The sequence below is a fragment of the Vanessa cardui genome, chromosome 1 (assembly GCF_905220365.1).
Source record: "Vanessa cardui chromosome 1, ilVanCard2.1, whole genome shotgun sequence".
NCBI lineage: Eukaryota > Metazoa > Arthropoda > Insecta > Lepidoptera > Nymphalidae > Vanessa > Vanessa cardui.
Window position 1 is genome coordinate 10,410,014 of NC_061123.1, and position 24,952 is coordinate 10,434,965.

Here is a 24,952-nt window from a genome sequence, read left to right on the forward strand (position 1 = left end):
TAAAGTAATATTATCGCCTTATCGACTTCGCCTATAGGTGTAAGATATTTAATATTAAAATGGAAACAGCAAAGATTCTAAAGTTTAACAGGTATGTTGAATATATAGCGTAACTTTTCATATCTATTAGCCCGTTGCTGTATTTTGAACTTGCGCGCTGTAACTTATTGATTTTCTTATAAAAATAACTCTGTAGGATGTAAATAAATCATAAAGTGCTGATTACCATTTTCTTGTTTTACGTTACTGTAATCTTTATTGTTAACGTATTGTGACACTAACAAAGTTACTTTTTTGCTTAAACAGTGGTGCTACGACAGAATTGGCCGATTTAACTCCTGTTAAACCGCGACTAGGGAGATTTTTAGATGCTTATTCACCTGAGCATCTAAATTTAACGCCAAAGCATGTAAGTACACATTGAAAATCTTCTTTATTGGCGTGTTTTGGTGTATTAAATATTAATTTCTTTATTTTAGCAACGAAAACTTACACTTGCTGTAGTGACAAATGAAAACCTTAATAGTTTACTTACACCTGAAAAACATCTTATCATCAATGACAAATGCAGGTAAATATTGTGCAAGCCATATTTAAATTAAAAATCTGACCTCATTCTTATATTAAAAGAAAATTACAGAACTGTCAAGCCGCAACAAAATTTTTGCAATGTTTGGAGCAACTGTTCCTTTGAGGGCAACCAAAGCTTCCCACGTTTAAATAGACGAGTAAGACCTATTAAGATGGATCTAGAAACACCCACTAAAGTGAAGCCAGCTGTTGATTTAGTAAGAGGCAAGTAGATAAATAAGACATACCAGGAGTAACTTCTTTCATGCATGCATGTATAATTATAAATTACATTTTTGAATTTATTATTTTAGTTGATGGTCCAAATGGACTACGATTCAACACATCTCTGGCAGCTGGTGAAGTGGCGGGTTCCCCAGCTCAGTCCCAAACAGACCGTCTGCAACAGTCAATTAATCCGACAAAGGCAGTGTTCACCATAGAACCAAATACATCAAAAGTAATTATAAACATAATTTAATAAAATGGACAATTACATAAAGATATTTATAAAGATACAAGCTGTGATAAATATCTCTCATTTGTCTCATTCTCGAGAGTTTGAAGTAGATCATAGAAAGCCTCTTAGATGGAATAAAATAATTTTGTTGATAAAACTTTTGCTTCATTTACATTATTTGTATTATTTCAACTTAAGAAAATAAATATACTTACCCCATTATTCTAGATTCTTATCGTCAACAACAAGGCTTGTTCCCTCCTTGGCTATTCATCTGGTGAACTATGCGATCTCCGATTCACTGACCTTTTGAGAAAGAGAAGCAGCAAAACCTTCAAGTTACATGATGCAGGAGACGCTGACATTTCTGAAGATGGCACAATTATATTGCTCAGTGGAAAAGTAATTGAAATATATACATATCTATATATCTAAGTTATATTTAAGTTTCGTATGTACAAAACATATTTACTACTTAAAAATTTAAACTTTTATATAGTGAAGAGATTAAAGCATCGGCATTTCAGTGATTTGCTTTTGCAATTTAAGAAACACCTTAAAATTGTATAAAGCTTTCTCAACGGTATCTGCTATGTGATTTTTTGTGACTTTTATTTACATATGAATAATGTGGCAGGTGGTAGAACTCGTGTCAAAAGATGGTGGATCAATCCAAGTTTCACTTTGGATAAGACAATTGGATAATGATGGACCATGTTTGGTAGTTGCTGAACCAGTGATATGTAAAAATGTTGTGGTAAGATACAAGTCTTTCAAACATCTTATAATAATAATATAATGTATTAGCATATTAATATACATATTTATATAATCAATAATTATATAACAATGTATATTTATTGACTTGACATGGGTACAATATGGGTACAACATATTATAACGTCTAAAATTTAAGAAAATAATAAAAAATAAAATTGGAAAGGCTAATAAAGTTGAAATTCTAGGTTTACTCTGCTTATTGATGAAAACTTCATTATAGTTGGTTGCATAATTTAAATGTTCTATGCATACTGATGTCAGGAAGTGACTTTGTTGTATGTAGAGATATGAGGTGAAGTAGAAACTTTTTATGAGGGTACTATTCAACAAAGCAGCTCTTAAAATATACAACAGCAATCTGAACATTATTGGTGGAGTCAAATAATATTTAACGATTTTTTTCATAATAATGTTAATAACTCATTTTTTCAGGACCATAATAATTTCTACAAGCTGACACATATTCTTATTTTTCAGTTGACAATAGAGGCAGAGAGTGGTATAATTTTGTCATGTGACGGTGATGATGCAGCAATGTTATTCCAAGCTGATTCATCGGAAAAATTAATTGGTTTGTCTGTTGCATCCCTCATACCTTCTATACAAATACCCGCATATGATGCACCCATGCCTAAAAATATATCTAAACAGAAGGTGACTGGTAAGTAGACTTAAAAGTACATTAAGTTATTAAGCAATAAAAAAAATGTTGAATATTTTGTTAAATATATTTATTTTTATGTTTAGGGTTGTCTTCCTTATCTAAAATTACATATATCATTCTATTTTTTTTTGTTGTTCTAACAATTACTGATAATAATATTCTCGGTAAAAAGGTCACTTATAAAAAGGTCATATATATTATCACCCTGTCTATAATTATAGTAAAAGTTATAGATAATAGGGTGAGATATATATAATTTTCCTTTATAAATATATTTAAGCGACAAAAAAAAAAGAGATTGTTTATTCTTTTCAGGAAGAACATTAGATGGTGGTTCATTTCCTCTTTGCCTTTGGATATCCAAACCAAATGCCGTGGAATCAGCAACATGGTCATCATTAAAGACAGCCAAAGAGAAGCCTGTATTCATAGTGAATGTTAGGGTAAGTTAAGTTACTCATAAAATAAAATATACTGTAGATTTTGTAAATTTCTGATCAAAATCAAAGTTATTCCTCTTGAGGTGTAATGATAAATGTTATCTCTCCTTTAACCATAGTAGCCATTCTCAATAATTTAGGATATATTATAGTACACAAGTGTATCCATAGACAATGACCAATATGACATGAAAGAGATCATATCATGTCTATGGACAGTGGCTACTTACCGTCAGTTGGCCTTTATACAAATTAGATAAAAAATACTCCTTTTACAGTCAAACAACAATGCCACTAAATATAATACTTTTAATAAATCATTCCCTTTATTATTACCAATACCTCGCCCTTTTTAGGTGACTTACAATGTAAGTGGTCTTCTGGTAGTAGATGAAAATGGTATCATAACAGCTTGTAATCAACACTTCGCCATGCTGACTTTCGGCAAGCCGCACTCTGAAGTTATCGGTCACCACATTGAGAATGTTATACAGAACTTTTGCCAGGAGTCCGACCTTGTCAAAATACAGGACAGGAACCGAAACTTGACGCTGTCAGTAAACAATGAGGATGAAGATTCAGGTGCTTTTTTATTTTATTAAAAACTATTTGTTGCTAACAACTGTGCTTGTGTTTTAGGTGTTGGTAGTAAGGTTGTAGATGTAAAAACTAGCCTATGTCTTTCTTTAATGTTAAAGTTTGCTTCATACCACTTTTCATTAAATTTGATTCAGTTGTTGGTCATGAAAAAGTGACACAGATAGATTTACCGCCGCATTTATAATATTACCATAGCTAACATATACCTAAGCTAAACATTCTGCAAACAAATGCAATTCGAGCTAGCATAGGGATGGATAAAATATGGTTCTAAAGAAGAAACTTTTTTCTTTTACTTAGTGGTAGGGCTTTGTGCAAGCCCTCCTGGGTAGGTACCACCCACTCATCAGACATTCTACCGCTAAACAAAAATACGCAGTATTCTTGTGTTCCGATTGGAATGGTGAGTGAGCCAGTGTAACTACAGGCACAAGGGACATAGCATCTTAGTTCCCAAGGTTGGTGGCGCATTGACGATGTAAGGAATAGTTAATATTTCTTTCAGCGTCATTGTCTATGGATGATGATGACCACTTACCATCAGGTGGCTCATATGTCCGCCAACCTATTCCATAAAATAAAAAAAAATAAGTTTTACTTTCAAAATAAGTACAATAACAAAATGTTTTACTGCACTATTGAAAAAATTAAAAATATTAAAACTTATTATAATTATTATAATTACAGCCTCTGATACCGACGATGATTCCTGTGAAGCATTTAACGGCAGCCAAAAATCGGCTTGCATGTCTCTAAACGTGCAACAGTCGATGCTATCAACGACTCGGGAGAAGTCCTCAAGCGCGCTGTGTCTCGACAAGTCTTACAGCATGGTCACCCACACGCCCACACCCACGCAGGACATGGTCTCCAGCCTCAGCACTACGGAGCAGAGAAACGACATGTCCGCTCTGCCCGACGTCACGTCAGGCATGTCCGGCATATCCATAGACGACGAGAACTACTGCCAGAGTAGTATATCGAAATCTCGGTCAGAAAATATACTCCGATCTGAACAATCAAACCAAGTTAAACAGACGCCGACGAAACAAGCCTGTGAAAAATCTGATTCGATATACTATACGTCCCAGCATTCGCAGGAGGTCACCCCGACTGGTAACTCTCGGGTGCGCTTGAACGATACCTCGTTGAGATTGTCATTCGATTCGAGTAAATACAAATCAGTTAAAGCCCAAGGGAAAGAGGATAGGAGCAGTATATCGTTGGACTTCTGCGATTCGAACGAAACTAGCGCGGATTTCCTTACGCCGATAAATGAAATGCCACCTCCCGGCTGCGAAATAGAAGACCTCCCGAAACATAACGGCAACGATGAGAGTATCGACAGCTTGAGTAATGACAATGATTTGGAAACGCAAACTGAATCTGCGCCCAGAAAGAAGTATGACGGTAAGATTAATTAAATGTTGAATTTGTTCTAATTTCTTATATATTTTCATGCTTTAATGTTAATTAAGTAACTGTTCAATTAATAAAATAAAAATTTTGAAAAACAAAAATAAAAGAAAAATTTCATTTAGTTACATACAGTTAACATAATAATTAACTTACATGTATCTACACTGATAATATTTTGTATCATGGAGGCTTCTTTTAAAATAAACACCCTCACGTTAATTATTTTCAATATCGACAGACCATGACCAGGCTGACCACAGTTTTATTTTAGTTGAAGAAGATCTCTGGAGATGCAAATACTAAGTCGTCGGTCATAGTAAATTGAGTTCAGTAAATTGATTCTGTCCGCAAAAAAATAGAAAGAACCGTTTGCAACCGTTTATTAATGTTTGAAAATGTTGAATACTATTAGATGACCCTCCTGAAACACCCTGCACCACGAAACGTGTTCTTCGCACCCACATAACGACCTCGACGCCTCAGCATACCCGTAACAGCAAGTCTGAACAATGCGACACGAACGACTGTGGCTACAAAGACGGCACATACAAGGGCATTGTTGTACATAAAGACGGAACAGAACTTAGTGAGTATACTGTGCATTTACTTTCATGGTCTTTCTCAGTACGAAACCCATCTGTGTTATTACCACTCACAAATTACATATTTTACCTCCAAATGTAAATACTGGTATTATTATATTCCGGTATGAAGGGCAAATGAGCCAATGTAACTTCAGGTACATTTTAGTTCCCAAGGTTAGTAGCTGGCGTTGGTTGCGATATAAGTAAAAAATTAGTTTTGCTTTTAAAAATGATAATATTTTTTTCTAAGCTGAGATGGCCCAGTGGTTAGAACGCGTGCATCTTAACCGATGATTTCGAGTTCGAACCCAGGCAAGCATCACTATATATATGTGCTTAATTGTGTTTATAATTCATCTCGTGCTCGACGGTGAAGGAAAACATCGTGAGGAAACCTGCATGTGTCTAATTTCATCGAAATTCTGCCACATGTGCATTCCACCAACCCGCATTGGAACAGCGTGGTGGAATACGTTCCAAGCCCTCTCCTTAATAGAAGAGGAGGCCTTATCTCAGCAGTGGGAAATTTACAGGCTTTACTTTTACTTTTTTTTTTCTTATTAAAAATACATGACTTTACATCTTGAATCATCATATCATATGATAGATAATGTAATGTATTTAACGACATGTAACGACATGTAACGACTCGTTATAACCAATCGATTGCAGGCGCGGTGTATACGGTATCGAGCATGCAGCTGGCGACGGGCCTGCGCGTGCGCTGCGTGTGGCTGCGCGTGCGCGCGGCCGACGCGGCGCTGGAGCTGGCGCCGCGACACGCCACGCTGGCCTCCAGCCTCGCCTCCACCGCCGACAACTCGCTCGTGCTCGTGAGTACCCGGCGACGGGGTCTGCGAACGCGTGCAAGCCGTTAAACATAAACATGATGTCTAATGACAAATAAATTATTACACAGTTGTCTAATTTGAGGAGAATTTGGTGGTGGTAGGGCTCTGTGCAAGCCCGTCTGGGTAGGTACCACCCACTCACCAGTCATTCTACCGCCAAATAACAGTACTCAGTATTGTTGTGTTCCGGTTTGAAGGGTGAGTTAGCCAGTGTAACTGCAGGCACAAGGGACATAACATCTTAGTTCCCAAGGTTGGTGGCGCATTGACGATGTAAGGAATAGTTAATATTTCTTACAGCGTCATTGTCTATGGGTGATGGTGACCACTTACCATCAGGTGGCCCATATGCTCGTCTGCCAACCTATTCCATAAAAACTAAAAACTAAAACTAAAGAATGTTCTATAAGTAAAATTTGATTATAGAACTTGAATACAAATAAAGTTAATTCAATATATAAATTCAATTTTATTTCAGGGTAACAAATCAGCAAGCAGTCGGCCACAGTCGATGTCATTAATGAGTCAAGGTGGAGAGGAGCAGATCGCTGGAGAATATAATAAGAATTATGTCACACTTAAACAGATTGGTAAACATTTGCTTCCTAAAATTCATTATATCATATGTATTCATTAGTTACTGTTCCGAAAAAAAAATACAGTTCATTAATAGCTCGAGATTGTTTTTCATTTCAATTTAAATTAGCTTTGAAGATTGTTAAATATAAAATTTTAATTAAATTTTAATAATAATTTTTTGCATCTATACTGTAACTGTAAAAATTGTATGAATTATTTAACATAGGAAACAATTTAGGTTTAAGTAATAGTTTTTGTGTTAAAATTTTTATGTATTCAATAGTTACTGTATGTTTCCAAAATAAATAAATAAATAAATAACGATTTTTAAATTAAAATAAATTGTAAAATGTAGCATATGTCGGCAGGCAAGGGCGCATACGGGTGTGTAAAGATGGCGTACCGTCGCTCGGACCGGCTGCTGTGCGTGGCCAAGTTCATCCTCAAGGAGAAAGTGGGCGTGGCCTTCTGGAGCGACGCGCCCGACGGCCGGCGCGTGCCGCTCGAGCTCAGCCTGTTGCTCACGCTCGACCACCCCAACATCGTACGAGCTAATACTGGCCATGCACAGAATATACAGTATATATAGTAAGACACAAATTAGATGTAGCATCGGAAAATGCAATGGAATGAAAATAAAACCGATTACTGCCGATTTATACAACCAATACAAATAGCTCCCTATCGCGCCATTCGACGCTATTCGTCGCTATAGATTCACACGTCAGAGAAAGCAAGAGCATGTACATCGACGTGTCAAATTGACGAATATATTAGGTCATATGATATTACAAGTTATTACATTTGTGCAAAGATCATATTCGCGTGCGATGCGACATCTAAGTTGCGTCGTACTATACTTAGATGTCGCATCGGCAAAATTCGTAAAACCGATCACATCCGAATTAAGTACGCTATCCCAAATTATCAATATTTATTTCTCATGCGAATATGAGCTTTGCACAAACGTAATAACTTGTAATATCATATGACCTAATATATTCGTCAATTTGACGGGTCGGTTTACATGCACTCGCTTTCTCTGACGCGGGAATCTATAGCGACGAATAGCGTCGAATGGCGCGATAGGAAGCTTTTTCTATTGGTTGTGTAAATCGGCAGTAATCGGTTTTATTTTCATTCCATTGCATTTTCCGATGCTACATCTAATTTGTGTCGTACTATACCTTTGTCTCATTGCATATGTCGTTAAACTTCCAGGTGAGCGTGATCGACGTGTTTGAGAATGAAAAGTACTTTCAAATGGTTATGGAGAAGCACGGGGCCGGCATGGACCTGTTCGAATTTATTGAACGACGACCGAGACTCGACGAGCCGCTACTCAGCTATATATTTAGACAGGTCTGCTTAACAATTTTAAGCACACTCAAATCTATATATTCAAATATTCAACAAAATTTCTTTAGGGAAATATCAAAACAAGAAATTTGATTTCTACAATGTTATATATACAATTATTTTTTTTCCTCTCCAAAAAGTAATCCACAAAAATGTTATTAAAATTGTGTACTTTATGGAAAGTAAATTATTATTATTTAAATTTTTAGATTGGTCAAGCTGTGGAATATTTACATTCTCTCAATATCTTACATCGCGATATAAAGGATGAAAACGTGATTATCGACAATAAATTCCACGTAAAGCTCATCGATTTTGGCTCGGCAACTTTCATGAGCAAAGATACACTGTTCGCTACCTTCTACGGAACTACAGAGTACTGCAGTCCAGAGGTGTTGGCGGGAAACAAGTAAATAGCTTTCGATACATTTCTTTGTAGAATTAAAAGTCAAAATTCTCACTTACAACAAAATATCTGGTTATTACCTTATTCACATCTTCTGACAGAAGAAAATTAAAAAAATATTTAGAAAATCTACTGCCGAATTTGTGTCCACCTGTTGGTGGACACAAATTCAGCCATGTCATGGTTTGGCGACTTTATATTTTTATTCGGAAAAACTTTATCACGTCTAAAGCAATAGAAAAAGGTAAAATTGCGCGCTAACAGGTAACTTGACACAACCTTCATAATATTTTAAACACGACATTCCGTGAAAATAGATTATAATCCTGTTGCAGAGTTTGATTCGATTTTAAAATAAAACGAAAATTGCTTTCAGATATGCAGGTCCTGAATTGGAGATGTGGTCAATGGGGATAACATTGTATGTACTGACATTCTTTGTTAACCCATTCTCCGACATTGAGGACACAATTCAGGGACCACTCACCTTCCCTCAAGTCGTTTCAGAAGGTATAATTATTGTATGCCATAACCTATTTAAGTGTTGATGAGAATTAAGGTAGTGGTTAATAAAAATAATCTGTTAAAAGTAAAAAACCTATTTTTTCTTGTTTCGAAGAGAGAAAAGAGTCGAGATGGCCCAGTGGTTAGAACGTGTGCATCTTAACCGATGATTGCGGGTTCAAACCCAGGCAAGCACCGCTGATTCATGTGCTTAATTTGTCTTTATAATTCATCTCGTGCTCGGCGGTGAAGGAAAACATCGTGAGGAAAAAGTAAATTTCATAGAAATTCTGCCACATGTGAATTCCACCAACCCGCATTGGAACAGCGTGGTGGAATATGTTCCAAACCTTCTCCTCAAAGGGAGAGGAGGCCTATGGCCCAGCAGTGGGAATTTACAGGCTGTTGTTGTTGTTGTTGTATTTTTTCTTGTACAGTAATTATAAGGTTAATTTTGATGTAATTTACTTTGTTTGTTTCTAGTCTTTATTAACAAGAATTTTTATGATAGATCTGGAGCAATTACTGCGCTGGATGCTCTGCAAGGAGCCGCTTCAGCGCTGCACGGTGGCGCAACTGATGGCGCACGCTTGGCTGCGACAACCCGTCGCCATCGACAACTACGTCTTCCAAGACGTCGTCGATTGTGGTACTAATGCTAACTAAATTGTAGTAGAACTAATAACAGTCTGACTGTCAATCCCCCTAGGTGTTTGTATGTATTGACTAAATTAGCATAATTATATTCATGAAACATTCTACCAATTCAAATGATGTATGCTTCGAATTCTTTCATTATGTTAAGAAACCATCAAGCACTTAAATATTAACGTCGTATGTTACAAACACATCGTTGAATATATTTAGAAGCACTGATGGTTTCTTAATACGATATTTAAATAAAGTAGCTATACTTACAAACATTAGCTAGATAATTCCCAGTATGAGATTCAGATGTTTTCTAGATCGTCACGAAGCAAACCCTGAAATGTACTTTAGTGGCAGTTTGGGATCCCCGCGCTCTGCATCTCCCGTATCTCTCGCTGACCCCCTCGCTAAAGGTATTAAAGTAGATGATCATAGACGCTTTAATTAATTAATTCTTTAATTATGCTCTGTAATATTTGAGTTAAACCAAGTAATTTTATCATTAAGTTTCGTATTTCCAACAGATATTATAATATATGTATATCCTTGTTGTGAAGTCGAGATGGCCCAGTGGTTAGAACGCGTGCATCTTAACCGATGATTGCGGTTTCTAATCCAGGGAAGCACCGCTGATTCATGTGCTTAATTTATCTTTATAATTCATCTCGTGCTCAGCGGTCAAGGAAAACATCGTGAGGAAACCTGCATGTGACAAATTTCATAGAAATTCTGCCACATGTGTATTCCACCAACCCGCATTGGAACAGCGTGGTGGAATATGTTCCAAACCTTCTCCTCAAAGGGAGAGGAGGCCTTTAGCCCAGCAGTGGGAATTTACAGGCTGTTGTATAAAAAAATAAATAGATAATACTCGTTGTGTGTACTCCATCTGGTTTGCCAAAACAAACGTGGATACTAGCTGCTACTAGACGTCGAGGCCGAATCGGTCTGGAGAACATCATCCTATCGCATCGTACCTATAGACCGCATCGTGTAAAAAGAACGCTGGAAGAAAGCGGAGGGGGTGTGCTTGCGCATGGGTACTATCGAGCAAGAAAGTACTAGGCATATTGTTTATTTTTGAAGTAGCCTCGCTCGCGGGTTTGCAAATTAAATATTGATAGGCACACCATAGGCAGGCTTTATTCAGTTCTTTTATTTTTGCCGCTAGTTAGAAAGACAGTAAGAAATACCGAATCTTTTGAACCTTTTAATATTTAGATTCAAACCATTTTGTGCCAATCTATAAAACGGACCACCATTTTATAGATTGTTATAAATTATTATCAACTGCATTAATATCATCCTCTTTCTTCATAAAACAATTTACGTCATAAATATTATTTCTTTCTTTCCTATATAAAACCATTTCTTAATAAAAACTTTTTTGCGTGATGGTATTTTGAGAACAAACGTAACGTGGACACTGCGTGGATAGCAAAGGGCGACTGACGAACCAATAGCGCACCGGCAAGCATGCGGCGCTTGACCCGCCGCACCTCATACCACCAAATAGACCGATAAATAGTCTAGTGCGCAGGTGACTGCTAGCGTTCTTTTTACATGACGCGAGCTATACCTCCGCTTGCAGAACGCTCGCACCCGTCGGAGCACGTGGCGCGCTCGGACAAGCAGCTGTGCCGCGACGAGCCCAAGCGCGGCTCCGTGGCGCTGCACGCGCTGTCCGCCGAGCGCGACGCGCACTCCGACAACTACAGCCTCAGGTCGTCGGCCGACGTAAGACGCGCACTGTCCTATATCGTATTATCTCTTGCTTCGCGTTATTGCTGATTTGTTCAAAAGCTGATACCTCAATAAAAGAAGCACTAGCCAATAGGCTATTTGACTGGTTTTTAAAATCAATTTTATATTATTTAGTAGAGGTTAGGGAACCCAGTAAAAGTTGATTTACTTATTTCTAGTACATATTTGCCAAAAAATATCATGTTAAAAATTCCATATTTATATAACGCGCGAAAACGCTACTTGAACAATATGGCGCTGCAATGAGTTCGGTGACGTCACTTTGCTGTATTTTAATCTGTGGTACATATAGTAGAAAAGCAAAGTTTACAAGAAAGTGACTTCATCATCATCAGAATGCATTTTTAATTATTGATTTTTGAATAAATTAAGTATTAACTCATAATATACACTGATTACAATAATTCACAATTTATTTTTCGCATTGTCAAATAGCCTATTAGATTTATATTTCTTTACACAGATACTAGACATTTCGTCGAAGCCGGTATCCGACGCGGCACTCACTGACATCAGTTCAGATGCGACCGGCCACGCCGCCTGTGACATCGACTACGATTGTGACCAGTACGAATGTGACAGCTGGGACGAATGCGAGCAGGATAGTTTTTCTTAGGAGTGACCGAGGAAAAATATAGATAACCTTACCATTAATGAAAGTCCTGATTTCAGTAATTTTTTGATTCACTGTTGTGGGTGTAGTAAATATATTTCGCTAAGTGTCATTTGATGCTATTTTTGGTGGTTGAATGTCAATGTGTGCGGACTCCGTGGTCTCGTTGTTACAACGCAGGAATATCATATCGCTTCGTGCTATAGAGTAAGGAGTAATGATTAAATATTGAGTATTAATTGCCAAAAGAAAAGAGATAAATTACAGTCTGTAGTAAATTATATATTATTAACATTACAAATCAATCTTAGTTTAAGAAACATTCTTGGATGAATTTTTATGCTTATCGCATTGATAATTAATGTTGTAAATGCTGATGTAAATATCGTCGTGACAACAGTAGTGGAAATACCTTTTTTTTCTGCCAGAGCATGGAACCACGATGTCTTAAATTATAATTATCAATGGCATATTAAGTAATTTTGTTCCTATAATTCCGCCCTGCAATCCATTTTTTGGACTTATATTGCCAAATTATTTAATATCATTTAACATATACATTCATTTTAGTATAATAACACCTTGTACCTTTAGATCACAGACTGCTTATAATATAGTTACATTTGACCAATCCTTAGACTCGTATAGTAGGTAGATAATTATTTTTAATTTTCAATTATATTTTTTTAACATAAAATTTGAATATTTAAATAATTCAATCACTTCAGTATTAAGATATACAAAAATTTCGCCTAATTAGATAGAAAAATGATCTTATTACGTATTATTTATTAGGAATTGATAAAACCATTGCATTAATGTAGCCAAATATTAGAACGCAATTACAATATTTTTAATCTAACAATTGTATAATTACAAAATCGGTAATCTTAGAGTTTGTTTTTTGGAATAACTTGCTCTCATAATTTTGAATAACACAACGAGTGGAACCGGATAATTGCTTATGAAAAACGTAATAAGACATTTCGAACTTTAAGTGAAAAATAGTGATTGTATAGTTGTCATTGTTTCACTTGCTCACTACATACGATATAATTAAAAATTCAACAGTACTTAAATTTGCAAGACTGAGATTGTATTATGCTTAAGCGTCTTTTTACAAATATTTTAATGCTCTGTAAATTGTCTATTAAACAGTAATAACACTCGCGCTGAACCAGTTTATATATATAACTATCTGTTTGTAGATCAATTCGAAATATGTATACAAAAAACAAATTCTAAGATGCCAATTTTAGAACTATGCAACTTTACAATACATCTAAATTTATAATTTGCTACATATCAGTGCAGATTCTCTTGTACACAACTTAAATAAATTAACCTGAATACTTTTAAATAACTTCTTTCTATTTCTCACTATGAAGGCTGAAAAGGATAGATATGTTATGAAACAAATACTTTAATTGGCTAATATGTTATATTTCAGTTTAAAACTTCTATATCAAAGTCAGATTAATAAGTTTGACTTCAATCTAAAAGATCATTGGTCGACAGTCGATGACGACATAATAGTCAACCAATAAGCGTTAATATTTTTTAGTCATATTAGTTAATCTGAGTTTGCTCATATTTGAGTAATTGGTGGTGTGTATAATGGAATCGGCACTATTGTTAAGAAATATCCTTATACAGGAATTTAATTATTATCAGATATTGAATAAATGTATTTACTAATTAATTATCCCAATTGAAAATGGCTCGACTCCATTTTATTTTATATGATAAGGAACAAAGCTTTACCCATTCACTCACGAGTATTATAATATAAAATAATAAACATTGATAGAACTTTTTCATAATATATATTCCATGTAAATGTTAAGATCATAATATCATTCCTTTTGTTTACATTTAAATATCCAATGTTTATTGTTCCTATACTTCCAAAGTCTAAAATATTTAATTAATCTAATATATCCTTTCTGGTACTTATAACATTTTAAAAGTATGGTAGCCATAAATATATAATATCGAATCTTATGATTAAATAGTATAATCAGAATTAGGACAATACATTAGTATTTTCTTACATTAAATAGTTTTAAAGTAATTTTTCGAAAAGAACCAATTATTTATTTGTAGACTACATTGTAAATATCATAATGTAATATGTTACATATCTGTGTTGGGTTCAATTTTATATGGATTAATAAGGATGCAAGTGTCCACTGTTTTTAATATTTAAAAGAATAATTTGGTTGGACTTGCAAAATTAGTAACTCATCAAAATTATTGCCTAAACTCTAGTCATATGGTATGAAAAGTGCGGTTTTAATTTAATTTATTTCTTGTATTCAATAAACAATTAATAACTTTCCAAAAACTGAAAAAAGAATAATTATTATGTTATTTAATTAATTCTTAAGTCTCTGTTATTTGTAAATGCCTTATTCATGATTTTAAACAATATTTTCTTGTTTCATTTTATGTACCTGTGGACATGTGGAGAGAAGTTTTCTTATGTTGATATTTTTAAAATAGAGGCATATATTTAAATTTATATTGTATTGTATGTAGACTCAGCCAAAATTGCTTAGAAAATATCAATTATATGCATTGTACATGTGCAGACTTATTGTTAATTCAATCATCTCAATCCTAAAAAATAATTAATCGAGGATCGAAGATAACTTTGCACAAATTAAAGTATAAACGAACTATTCGTTACATAGTTGTCTTCGCTTCTTGTTTAATTAATAGAATTATATTTTTGTAGTTCTCATTATGATTTAATAGATGAAAGTAGTCTATAATTATTGTCCGACGCGTCCGTTTTTGACTAGTGCCTTACGGCGGACGGCGGTTACGTTGCTGGGTGTAGAACGTTGTGACCATTCATCATAATAAAAATTCAACGCTACTTTTATTATGTTTCATTTACTCCTTTTAATTTAATTATTACAGTTAATAAACCAGTAGTATTAATTATAATGTATGAACACAGGAACCCATTTGTTTATATTTTTTTTAAAGGTTTTACGGTACTGTACGGTATTTATTTGCTCAAGTAACCGAAATAAAAATGGCCGCAGGCAGGAGGGGTTTTGCCAGCCTTTAAAAAATCTCTTATCGACCAACTCACCGGTACATTTCTCAATTTTTTAAAGAGTATATAATCGCTTAGTTTCATATGATTGACAAACAAAGAAAGATATTATTAACAAAATTACTTTCTTTGTTTGATATGAATATGATATGTATGGATATAAAATAATAATCATTAACAACAAAATACTTAAATTAATTTCGGGTTTTCTAATATTATTACAAAAACAGTAAAACAATGATACGCCTTTCCATATTTCGCAACACCCCCGCCAAAAAGTCTAAAAGACTAAAGAGAAAGAATTTTGAAACGATCTGTCAGCTTGACGCACGACGTTCGGAAAGTCACACTAATTCTCCTTATACGGCCTCTCCTGACGTCCTGGCGTCCTCGTCAGACTCAGGTCCATCTTCTTTATTAACTCCATCAAAGGCGCCGATAATTGTCATACAGTCATTTTTACTCGTGGTTAATTTATCTGTTTGGTCTACAGTCTACACCTGTAAAATGTATTATTAGAGCATGTAAATGTCAATAAGGTCTAGTAGACATTTAAGCCAGTCTAGACAAAGCAACTTGAAGTTCTAGTATTCACATATGACTTCAGATACAAAAGTAGGGTCTAGTAGATATTCACATAGGACGAGACATACAACATCAAAGTCCAGTAGGTATTCACATAAAACAAGACATACAAAAGCAAGGTCTAGTAGATATCCATATAAGACTAGACATAACAAAGCGAGGTCTAGTATTAAAAAGAAGGACAGTCATCAGGGGTCCATTCTCCTCTCCACGGCACCACATGCTGAGCGGTAGCATAAGTCAGCTTGCCATAATCTCCAGCCACAAGTCGTAACTCTTATCGTCCATTTTCAAGAACTCTTGTCACCTTGTAAGGACCACGCATTCCGGGATCTAATTTTCCTTTAGATTGAGAGTACTTAATGACAAATACGAAATCATTAACTTGAAATGCGCAAGGTGATTCACGTCCCTTATTGACATATTCATTTTGTTGCTTTTCATTTTCTTTGAGACTTTCGGCCGTCATTTGCCTAGCTCACTTCCGTAAAGACTGGTGATTTGATCCCGAACAATCAGTAGCCACATCACGAACTAAAGCTTGTATCACAGGAGTTGTCCCTTCAGAACCAATTAAAAGATTCAATGGAGACATTTGTGTCGTCTTTTGTTTAGTAATATTGAGCACCAACTGCAGGCACCATAATTCTTCAGACCACTTATTCTTTATATGACTGACCTATATAAGTAGCATATTAAGCCTAAGCTAAGCAGGGCCGTATTTAGGGGAGGGCAACCGGGGCAACTGCCCTGGGGCCTCCACATTAGTGGGGGCCACATTTTTCAGCAAGTTAACAAATACCGAGATATAGTCAAATTATAATAATGTTATTATTTAATATTTTAAAAGTTAACGATACAAGTAAATAAATCATAGCTTAGTGATTGAAATGAAAAAGTAATTAATTCATGATAATATAATTATTAGGTTGTTCACGCTTCTGTTTGTTTCCCCACAAAGCAGTGGGGATGAGGCAACCGACCCTCGGTTGCCTCTTCCCCACTGCTTTGTGGGGAACCGACCCTCGGTTGCCTCTTCCCCACTGCTTTGTGGCACCGGGGGCCTCCAGACTTTTAAATCCGATTCTGAAGCTAAGCATATTTAAATGTCTATTACGCACGTATCGCTCCACCTGACCGTTAGCGTGGTATATCTCGGGTGTTATATGATGTATGTTACACCCGGAACTATTCATCAACTTTATGAACCCCGAGGACTTAAACATTTAACCCCTATCAGTGACAACAAGACTTCACCATTCAAAATAACACGACCTCAATATCCAATTTCTGTGCTTTAAAACGAACACTTTAATAAATTTAGAGAAAACCCAGGATTAGTTAAGGTACGCAAAACGTCGTGCAAAAGCTTTAACCCTTCCTCAACTTACTAATAAAATGTCATCGTTATATACCATCACCTTGTTATCTATGGATATAAAATAACAAGTCCTGACTGACTGATAAATCATCGCCGAGTATTAAAGTTAGGGACTTGAAATTTGGTAAGTAGGATCAATTTATTGAGTGAGACACTCACTAAGAAACGAATTTTGGAAATTCTATCTCTAAAGGGGTGAAATAGGGTTTAAACGATTGTATGATAGCCCGTCATTTTTAAATTAGAAACATGACATTTTATTTTTGGCATACTTATTAAAAATAAGTCGATACCTATTTCAGTGTTTTTGGATATTCTACCCATAAAGGGGTGAAATAAGCTTTAAAGTTTGTATGGTAGACCGTCCTTTTTTAATTTAGAGATATGAAATTTTACTTTTGGGATACTGATTAATAATAAAGCAATAAATCTTTCAGCGTTTTTGGATTCTCTTATAAAGGGGTGTGTAGTAATATTGAACCTTTTTACTTTATATTATTTTATAACTAATGTCATTTATTACTAAGAACTATGTACTATTTTATGTAGAATAAAGCCATTTATACGGTGTTGTCTTATTACAATTTATTAATATTCGCAAAAATTGTCCGGCAATAGACGCAACCTGCCAAATGTGTGGTAAGAAAGGCCATTTTGCTAACGTTTGTCGCAGTAAAATATATAATAATGCAGCAACAACTGAACAACACGAATCATCTGCTTGCATAGTAGCTGCATCTCCAAGCTCGTTAAAAAAAGCAACCTTGCCTGCCTCCCTAAAGGGAATTCGAGCACACGCGTTAATTGATACTGGAAGTTCTGTGAGCTTTATTAATGAAAATTTTATTAAGCTTTGTGGATTAAAGAGATTGCCTAGTAATCAAACTATTTCTATGGCATCGACTAATTTCACTTCACTAGTTGAAGGAAAAACTATTGTATCAGCAAAATGAAGGCTTAAATTTATTAATTGTAAAAAACCTTTGTGCTGATTTGATTATAGGTCACGATATACTTGAAGAACATTCATTTTTGGAATTTTCTTTTGGAGGACCTAAAGAGCCGATAATAGTTTGTAACGTAGCAGAAGCATCGGTTCCTGCCGTTCCTTTATTCGCAAATATGTCTTCTGACTGTAAGCCCATAGCAATAAAGTCTCGCCGATTTAGCGAAGACGACAAACAATTTATTACTCAAGAAATTAGAAAGCTTTTAAGTGAAGGTATCATTGAAGAAAGTACTTCGCCCTGGCGAGCTCAGGTTTTAATAACAAAAAATGAAAATCATAAGAAACGTCTTGTCATAGACTATTCACAAACAATAAATAAATATACGCAATTGGATGCTTATCCGCTTCCCAATATAGAAGAAATGATTTCTCAAATATCGAAATATTCTTTCTTCAGCACAATTGATTTACAAAGTGCCTATCACCAAATACCGATACTTACTAAAGAAAAACAATATACAGCTTTCGAAGCAAATGGGAATCTCTATCAATTCCGACGTATTCCCTTTGGAGTTACTAATGGTGTTTCCAGCTTTCAAAGAACCATTGACTGGGTGTTAAAAGAAGAAAAACTCAAAGACACATTTGCGTACTTAGATGACATAACTATTTGTGGTAAGACATTAACCGAACACAATGAAAATTTAGAAACATTTTTAGCTGCAGCTAGAAAGTATGGTCTCACTATTAACAAGGACAAAAGTAAGTTCTGTCAAAAAGCTATAAATATTTTAGGATATAATATTAAAGACCAAGTTATAAGACCCGATGCTGATCGCCTTCGACCTCTGACGTCTTTACCATCACCGACAGATTTACCATCGCAACGTCGGATCGTTGGAATGTTTGCACATTACAGTCGATGGATACCTAATTTTTCTGAAAGAATTCATGCTATATCTCACAATAAAATATTTCCATTGTCTGAAGATTTAGTACAAAGATTTCAATCATTAAAAACAGACATAATTAAATCAGCTGTTTATGCAATTGATTCTAGTCTTCCACTTACTGTCGAGACCGACGCCTCTGACCATTCTATCGCTGCTGTTTTATCTCAAGATGGTCGACCTGTCGCATTCTTTTCTAAAACATTAAATCTAACAGAACAAAATCATTTTATAACTAATGTCATTATGTCACACTAAGAACTATGTACTATTTTATGTAGAATAAAGCCATTTATACGGTGTTGTCTTATTACAGGGTGACATAGGGGTTGCCATTTCGTATAAATGTTAGTCTGGTAGCCCACATTTTTTTGAAGTTAGATCCATGAAACTTTATTTTTAGAATACTAAATAGAAATAAGTACATATATATTTAAGCATTTATGGAAATTGTACTCTTAGGGGGTAAAATGAAGGTTGAAAGTTTTTATGAAATTCCGTCATTTCTTAAGTTAGAAACATGAAACTTTATTTTTGGAATACTGGTTAAAAATAAGTAAATACATATTTAAGCCTATCCGGATATTCTGGTCCTAAGGGTGAAATAGGGGTTAGTATCGCTTATATTGGTATTGGTTGGCATGGAAGTCCGCTATTTTTGGCATTAGAAACATTAAACTTTGTCTTCAGACATTTAGCTACTAATAAATAAATACCTATATCAGCATATATGGAAATTCTACTCCTAAGAGGGTAAAATAGGGTTGAAATTTGTGTGAAAGCCCGTCATTTATAAAGTTAAACCATAAAACATTATTTTTTATTGGTTAAGAATAAGTTGATACGTATTTCAGCGTTTCTGGATATTCCAGCCCTAAGGGGTGTAATAGGGATTGGCAGTTCGTCTGGAATTTCACCAATTTTAAGTCAGAACTATGAAACTTTATTTTTGGGATACTGATTAAAAATGAGCACATACGTACTTTAATTTTCTTAATATTTTAGCCCTAAGGGGTGAAATAAGGGTTTCATATATAGGTTAATCTGAAAGTTCACGAATAGAAGTTCATGAATATTCATGGGCTTAATTTTGGGCTTAATTAAAGAACATCGTGAGGAAACCTGAATGTATCTAATTTCATTAAAATTCTGTCATATGTGTATTCTACCAACCCGGATTTTAACAGCGTGGTGGAATATGTTCCAAACCTTCTCCTCAAAGGGTGAGTAGCCTTTAGCTTAGCAGTGGGAAAATTGACGGGCTATAGTTGTTGTTAGATATGAGTAGATATTTATTTAAGCTTTTTTGGATATTCTACTACCCCTAAGGGTTGAAATAGAAGTTGAAATTTCGTTTATCGTCATTTTTAAGTATTAGTAAGTCGATGCGTCGATTGTTCGATCCATCATTTTTAAGTATTAGTAAGTAGAAGATTGTCATGCCAATGATGTTACTGAGTGATTTAGGACCTCCATGTGCAACGGCACTAGACTAATAGTTACGGCACTCCATCGGAATGTCATAGGGGCTACAGTTATCACTTGATGATGGATGGTTAAATGAGAACTAGTTTTAAGTTCAACGTAATGTTTTAAAATAACGTTCTTTACCTAAACGATCTATATGATATCGATTAATGCGCGGAAGTCATTCACGCACATTTGATACGTTCCGTTTTTTTTCTTTATTTAAAGAATTGGGCTGGTATACGCAGATTCGGATTCACGGATTTCTTGGTGGTAGGGCTTTGTGCCAGCCCTCCTGGGTAGGTATCACCCACACATCAGATTTTCTATCGCTAAACAACAGTACGCAGTATTGTTGTGTTCCGGTTTGATGGGTGAGTGAGACAGTGTAACTACAGGCACAAGGGACATACCATCTTAGTTTTCAAGGTTGGTGGCGCATTGACGATGTAAGGAATAGTTAATATTTCTTACAGCGTCATAGTCTATGGGTAATGGTGACCACTTACCATCAGGTGGTCTATATGCTCGTCCGCCAACCCATTCCTTAAAATAAAAAAAATTGTATCCATCTTTGCACACCTTTTTCTTTCACCACTTGTACGTCTTTATCACTTATAAATTTCGTTCTGACTTAAATTACTTACGTTCTGCAAAACAATACTTTCCGCGGAGACATCAAATTTACTTATACTTTTTGTTTGCATGCGAGAGTAACGTATTACCACTTACCGCTGATTTTCATGATCTATTATTGCGCTATAACTCAACAACTAATCATTTTGCAAGAAATGGTTTGATATAAAATTTTATGCTCACCAACTTTAATTGAAACATTTTTTTCGTATCTCCAAAATGATTGAGTTACTTTACAAAAACAAAAAAAAAATGCTTTTTTTTACTTAAATATGTCGGAAAATATCAACAATAAGGGGGAAAATTTGGTATGAAAAAGGTGGGAAATTTTGGCGGCTAACGTTCGCGGTTTCGGGCGACAGAAACTCGGTTTTATATTTAGAAGGCACCCTTTTACATAATCCAATCGAAAAATTACGATTAAGGGTTTTAGGCAGAGAGGACCGATTTTTGGTGCTAGAATTCCTGGACTATTTGTGGAGGCAGGACTTTAAGATAAACACTGAAAATATTTTGTACGCACGTATGTTACGCCTTCACCGTTGAGGACATCGATACCAATTATAATAGGTGCATTTATACTCTCGCTAGGCACAACCAACAAATCAACTTCAAGTGTGATTTCTCATGTGGTTCATTAATTCCCCGTATCACAATTGCGCTAATTAGTTGCTCGCTTAAACCTTTTACCATACACAAACGTAATAAAGATCGACGAGCATATTCGGCATATGTAGGATAATCAACCGAATTTGTACTCATGACTACATACAAAATATTAGCCATATCAACATTTTAAATACATAAGGATTTAAAATTACTCTATGAACGATCCGTGGTAACCCAATCGTCTAACCAAGACTTTGCGTCACCTTTTAGACAGTGCCCTACGCGTGACAAAAATTCTATATCACTCAATTTATTAATAATTTGTGCACGATACCTCCATCACGATTGTGCAGGATCAAACCAAGAATCAATATTGTGCACCTTTGGATCAAAATTTGACACATATAGTCGCGAGAACTACTTTTTAAATTATGAATAGCCTCTACTATCTTAGTAGCAGTATCACTTGCCGTATTATTATTTTCAACATTAAAATTAGATGATACAGGTACTAAGGATCTATCATCTAGCGCATTAAGTCAAGTAATAATTGTATTCAATGACTCACATAATTCCCAATTATTAGAAATACTTCTAGATCGTAAACTGTGCGTAGAAATACTACGGGAACGATGACGACGCCTCGTAACATTATAATCTTTAGAACGGCTACACTTGCGGTTTTCCATAGTCACAATTTAAATTACTCACAAAACAAAAACTCATATTATATTTAAAAATAATATTTATTAAGAATGATTAGAATATTACCCAGAAATCAATTAAACAAAAAGTGAGTTGGAATTGAAAATCCCACTTCTGATATGAATTAAACAAAATTACTTTTATAGTAAATTTATTAAAAGGATATAAAATAATAATCATTAACAACAAAATACTTTAATCAATTTCTGGTTTTCTAATATTATTACAAAAACAGTAAAACAATGATACGCCTGACCGTATTTCGCGCCACCTCCCGCCAAAAAGAGAAAGAATTTTAAAAGCCATCTGTCAGCCATATGACGTTCGGAAAGCCACACTAATTCTGCTTATAACATATTAGAAATACTATAGATTAGTATGATTCAAGATATTATGCCAATGACAGACATGATACATTTATACGTATAAGCTAATAAAAAATGTTGTATTGCACTATAAGCATAAAATAAACGCCAAATTTTTCGGATATTTGTTTTACCTTTTTTCTATCTGTTTATAGACTTTGAGCTAAGTAGGAATTATTCAATGTAGCTAGAATTAGATAAGTTGTAACAAAGTATTATCATAAATTTCAACTTCAATTCGCTGTTAAATGTGAAATGACAACATTTTATACATGGCAAGAAAATAGAAAATGTCAAATTGTATGGTGGTGCGTCGCTTTTTGGCTTATCATCGCCGATTTTCCGCGAATTTTGCACTATTTACCTCGCCGCATAATAAACCTATAAAGAATTTAAATAATACTATATTTACTTCAGCCAAAAATAGATTGGTAAGTCTTTTTAAATTTAGAAATAATCTTATAAGAAACTTTTAGGTGCATATTGTACTGCATTATTTAAACTGAAACGTTTAAAGTTATTAGTCTCTTATCAGTTTAAGTTGAGTGATAATAAAACTTTATTATCGTAATAACTAAGTTATGTTTTTACATACTATAGTTATTAGTATTAAAGTAATTTCAATTTTTGGTTACAAAAAACTGTCACTACCCCCAAATGGGATTCTATTGGATTTTTATATAATGCTTTCGATTATTAATTTATTGTAGTATGTAATACCTATAAATTAATCAAACAAGTACTCTTGAAATTATTTATTTTACTTGATATACTAGTAATACACTTGATATATTTGTAAAACTGGTCCTTAATTTTTATTTGTTATGCATATAAATAACTATGACTGGAGATAAGAGCTAAATGGAGGTTGCTAAAAACATTTTACAGAAGTCTTTAAGGAAAAGGTCAAATATCACTATTTATTTTGAATAATAAAAACAGTATAGAATTACAAATATTTCTAACCAGTCTGTAATCTAAAGAGTTGTTTATTGTGTTTGTTGAGTCTATCTGTTCTTATCATGTATCTACTGTAAATATTCTGTGTACAATACATAAGGTTCACTAGCATTTATAAGAACAAGTCAATATCATTACAAAATAATTTATAGTACTGCTCATCTATACATATAATAAAATTGGAGTGTCTGTTTGTAATATTAAAATACCCCTTTTTTACTCAATGCATATGTATGTACTGTGTACACAACACATACACAACCCAGATAGACAAAAATTGTAAAAAATGTTATTTTGATACATATACCTAAATTGAATTTTTTACAATTTTCTATTTGTTTCGTGTAATCTCTGGAACGACTGGACCGATTTTGATGGGACTTTTATTGGCAAATAACTGATATAATAAGGAGTAACTTAGGCTACTATTATACACAGGCACAGCTAGTCTATAATATAAGTAATGCTAGAACAGTTAAATGTTAGTGTGGAAATTAAGATTAATTTAATATGCCCTTGATGGGAGCATTGTGTGATTCATCTGCAAAACTTCACATTTATTCAAAAGTTTTTAAGAATTTGGAAACCGATGATGACAGAATGACAGGTTTTTTTTTCTAAGTCACTCATCTATTTACATTTGGTGCCTAAGCACTGTTTAAAGTATTTTAAATGACATTTAATGTCAAACAGTACATATTCGTTCAGTGAGAATTAGAGTTTGGCAATAACAGTTTCCTTCACATTGATTACGTTTGTCTTTTTGTTTCTTATGCAACTGTAGTACTACTCAAACTGGCCAGTACCTTTTTACCACTCTCTAATATTAAATCTTTTTTATATCACAACAATTTAGTAAATTGTAATCAAGAATCCCACACATAGGCTAGAGCTCTTTAAAATGAGACTAATTCTGATTTTGTGCAGCTATTATCCCATAGTCACGGTGACAAAATATGCTTACACTATTAATATATAAGATAATATTACACTTACACTATTAATATATGAAATAACACTAAATTTTAGTAGTT

At 34.4% G+C, this 24,952-nt stretch overlaps 2 protein-coding genes and 1 long non-coding RNA gene across 6 annotated transcripts in view; 2 read left to right on the top strand and 1 right to left on the bottom strand.

Annotated features, from left to right (window-relative positions):
• Positions 1-15,125, top strand: LOC124533953 (PAS domain-containing serine/threonine-protein kinase). Of its 2 annotated transcripts, XM_047109566.1 has the most exons (22): positions 1-91; positions 307-409; positions 480-571; positions 641-795; positions 885-1,030; positions 1,259-1,432; positions 1,668-1,787; positions 2,288-2,471; positions 2,790-2,917; positions 3,271-3,496; positions 4,202-4,924; positions 5,346-5,519; positions 6,190-6,350; positions 6,847-6,958; positions 7,316-7,491; positions 8,169-8,309; positions 8,516-8,715; positions 9,089-9,222; positions 9,728-9,865; positions 10,182-10,277; positions 11,456-11,601; positions 12,092-15,125. In XM_047109566.1, the coding sequence occupies exons 1-22, from the start codon at positions 60-62 to the stop codon at positions 12,242-12,244; spliced, it is 3,714 nt and encodes a 1,237-aa protein (XP_046965522.1). In that variant the 5' UTR covers positions 1-59; the 3' UTR covers positions 12,245-15,125. The 2 variants fall into 2 exon arrangements, with proteins under 2 accessions (XP_046965522.1, XP_046965611.1); XM_047109655.1 differs by lacking the exon at positions 10,182-10,277.
• LOC124534237 lies at positions 11,067-23,773 on the bottom strand. The gene is made up of 3 exons (XR_006966726.1): positions 23,761-23,773; positions 22,605-22,609; positions 11,067-11,443 (listed from the first exon to the last, which is right to left on the bottom strand). It is a non-coding gene; the product is annotated as an uncharacterized LOC124534237 (long non-coding RNA).
• LOC124534073 (prolyl endopeptidase) overlaps positions 23,226-24,952 on the top strand; it is a 22,825-nt gene continuing 21,098 nt past the window's right edge. For 2 of the 3 annotated variants that reach the window (XR_006966725.1, XM_047109778.1), the window contains exon 1: positions 23,226-23,389. Coding sequence is in view for 1 of the 3 variants with exons in the window: in XM_047109778.1 (XP_046965734.1) it covers positions 23,249-23,389 (141 nt within the window). In the remaining 2 variants the exon portion in view is untranslated. The remainder of the gene's footprint in view (positions 23,390-24,952) is intronic. The other variant, XM_047109859.1, reaches the window with a different exon arrangement.

Bases quoted from the DNA above. Each gene is read 5' to 3' on its own strand.
- LOC124533953 (XM_047109566.1), top strand. From the start codon at position 60: ATGGAAACAGCAAAGATTCTAAAGTTTAACAG. The intron at 7,492-8,168 runs GTACGAGCTAAT...TTAAACTTCCAG, and splicing joins CGCTCGACCACCCCAACATC to GTGAGCGTGATCGACGTGTT. The intron at 9,223-9,727 runs GTATAATTATTG...TTTTTATGATAG, and splicing joins CCCTCAAGTCGTTTCAGAAG to ATCTGGAGCAATTACTGCGC.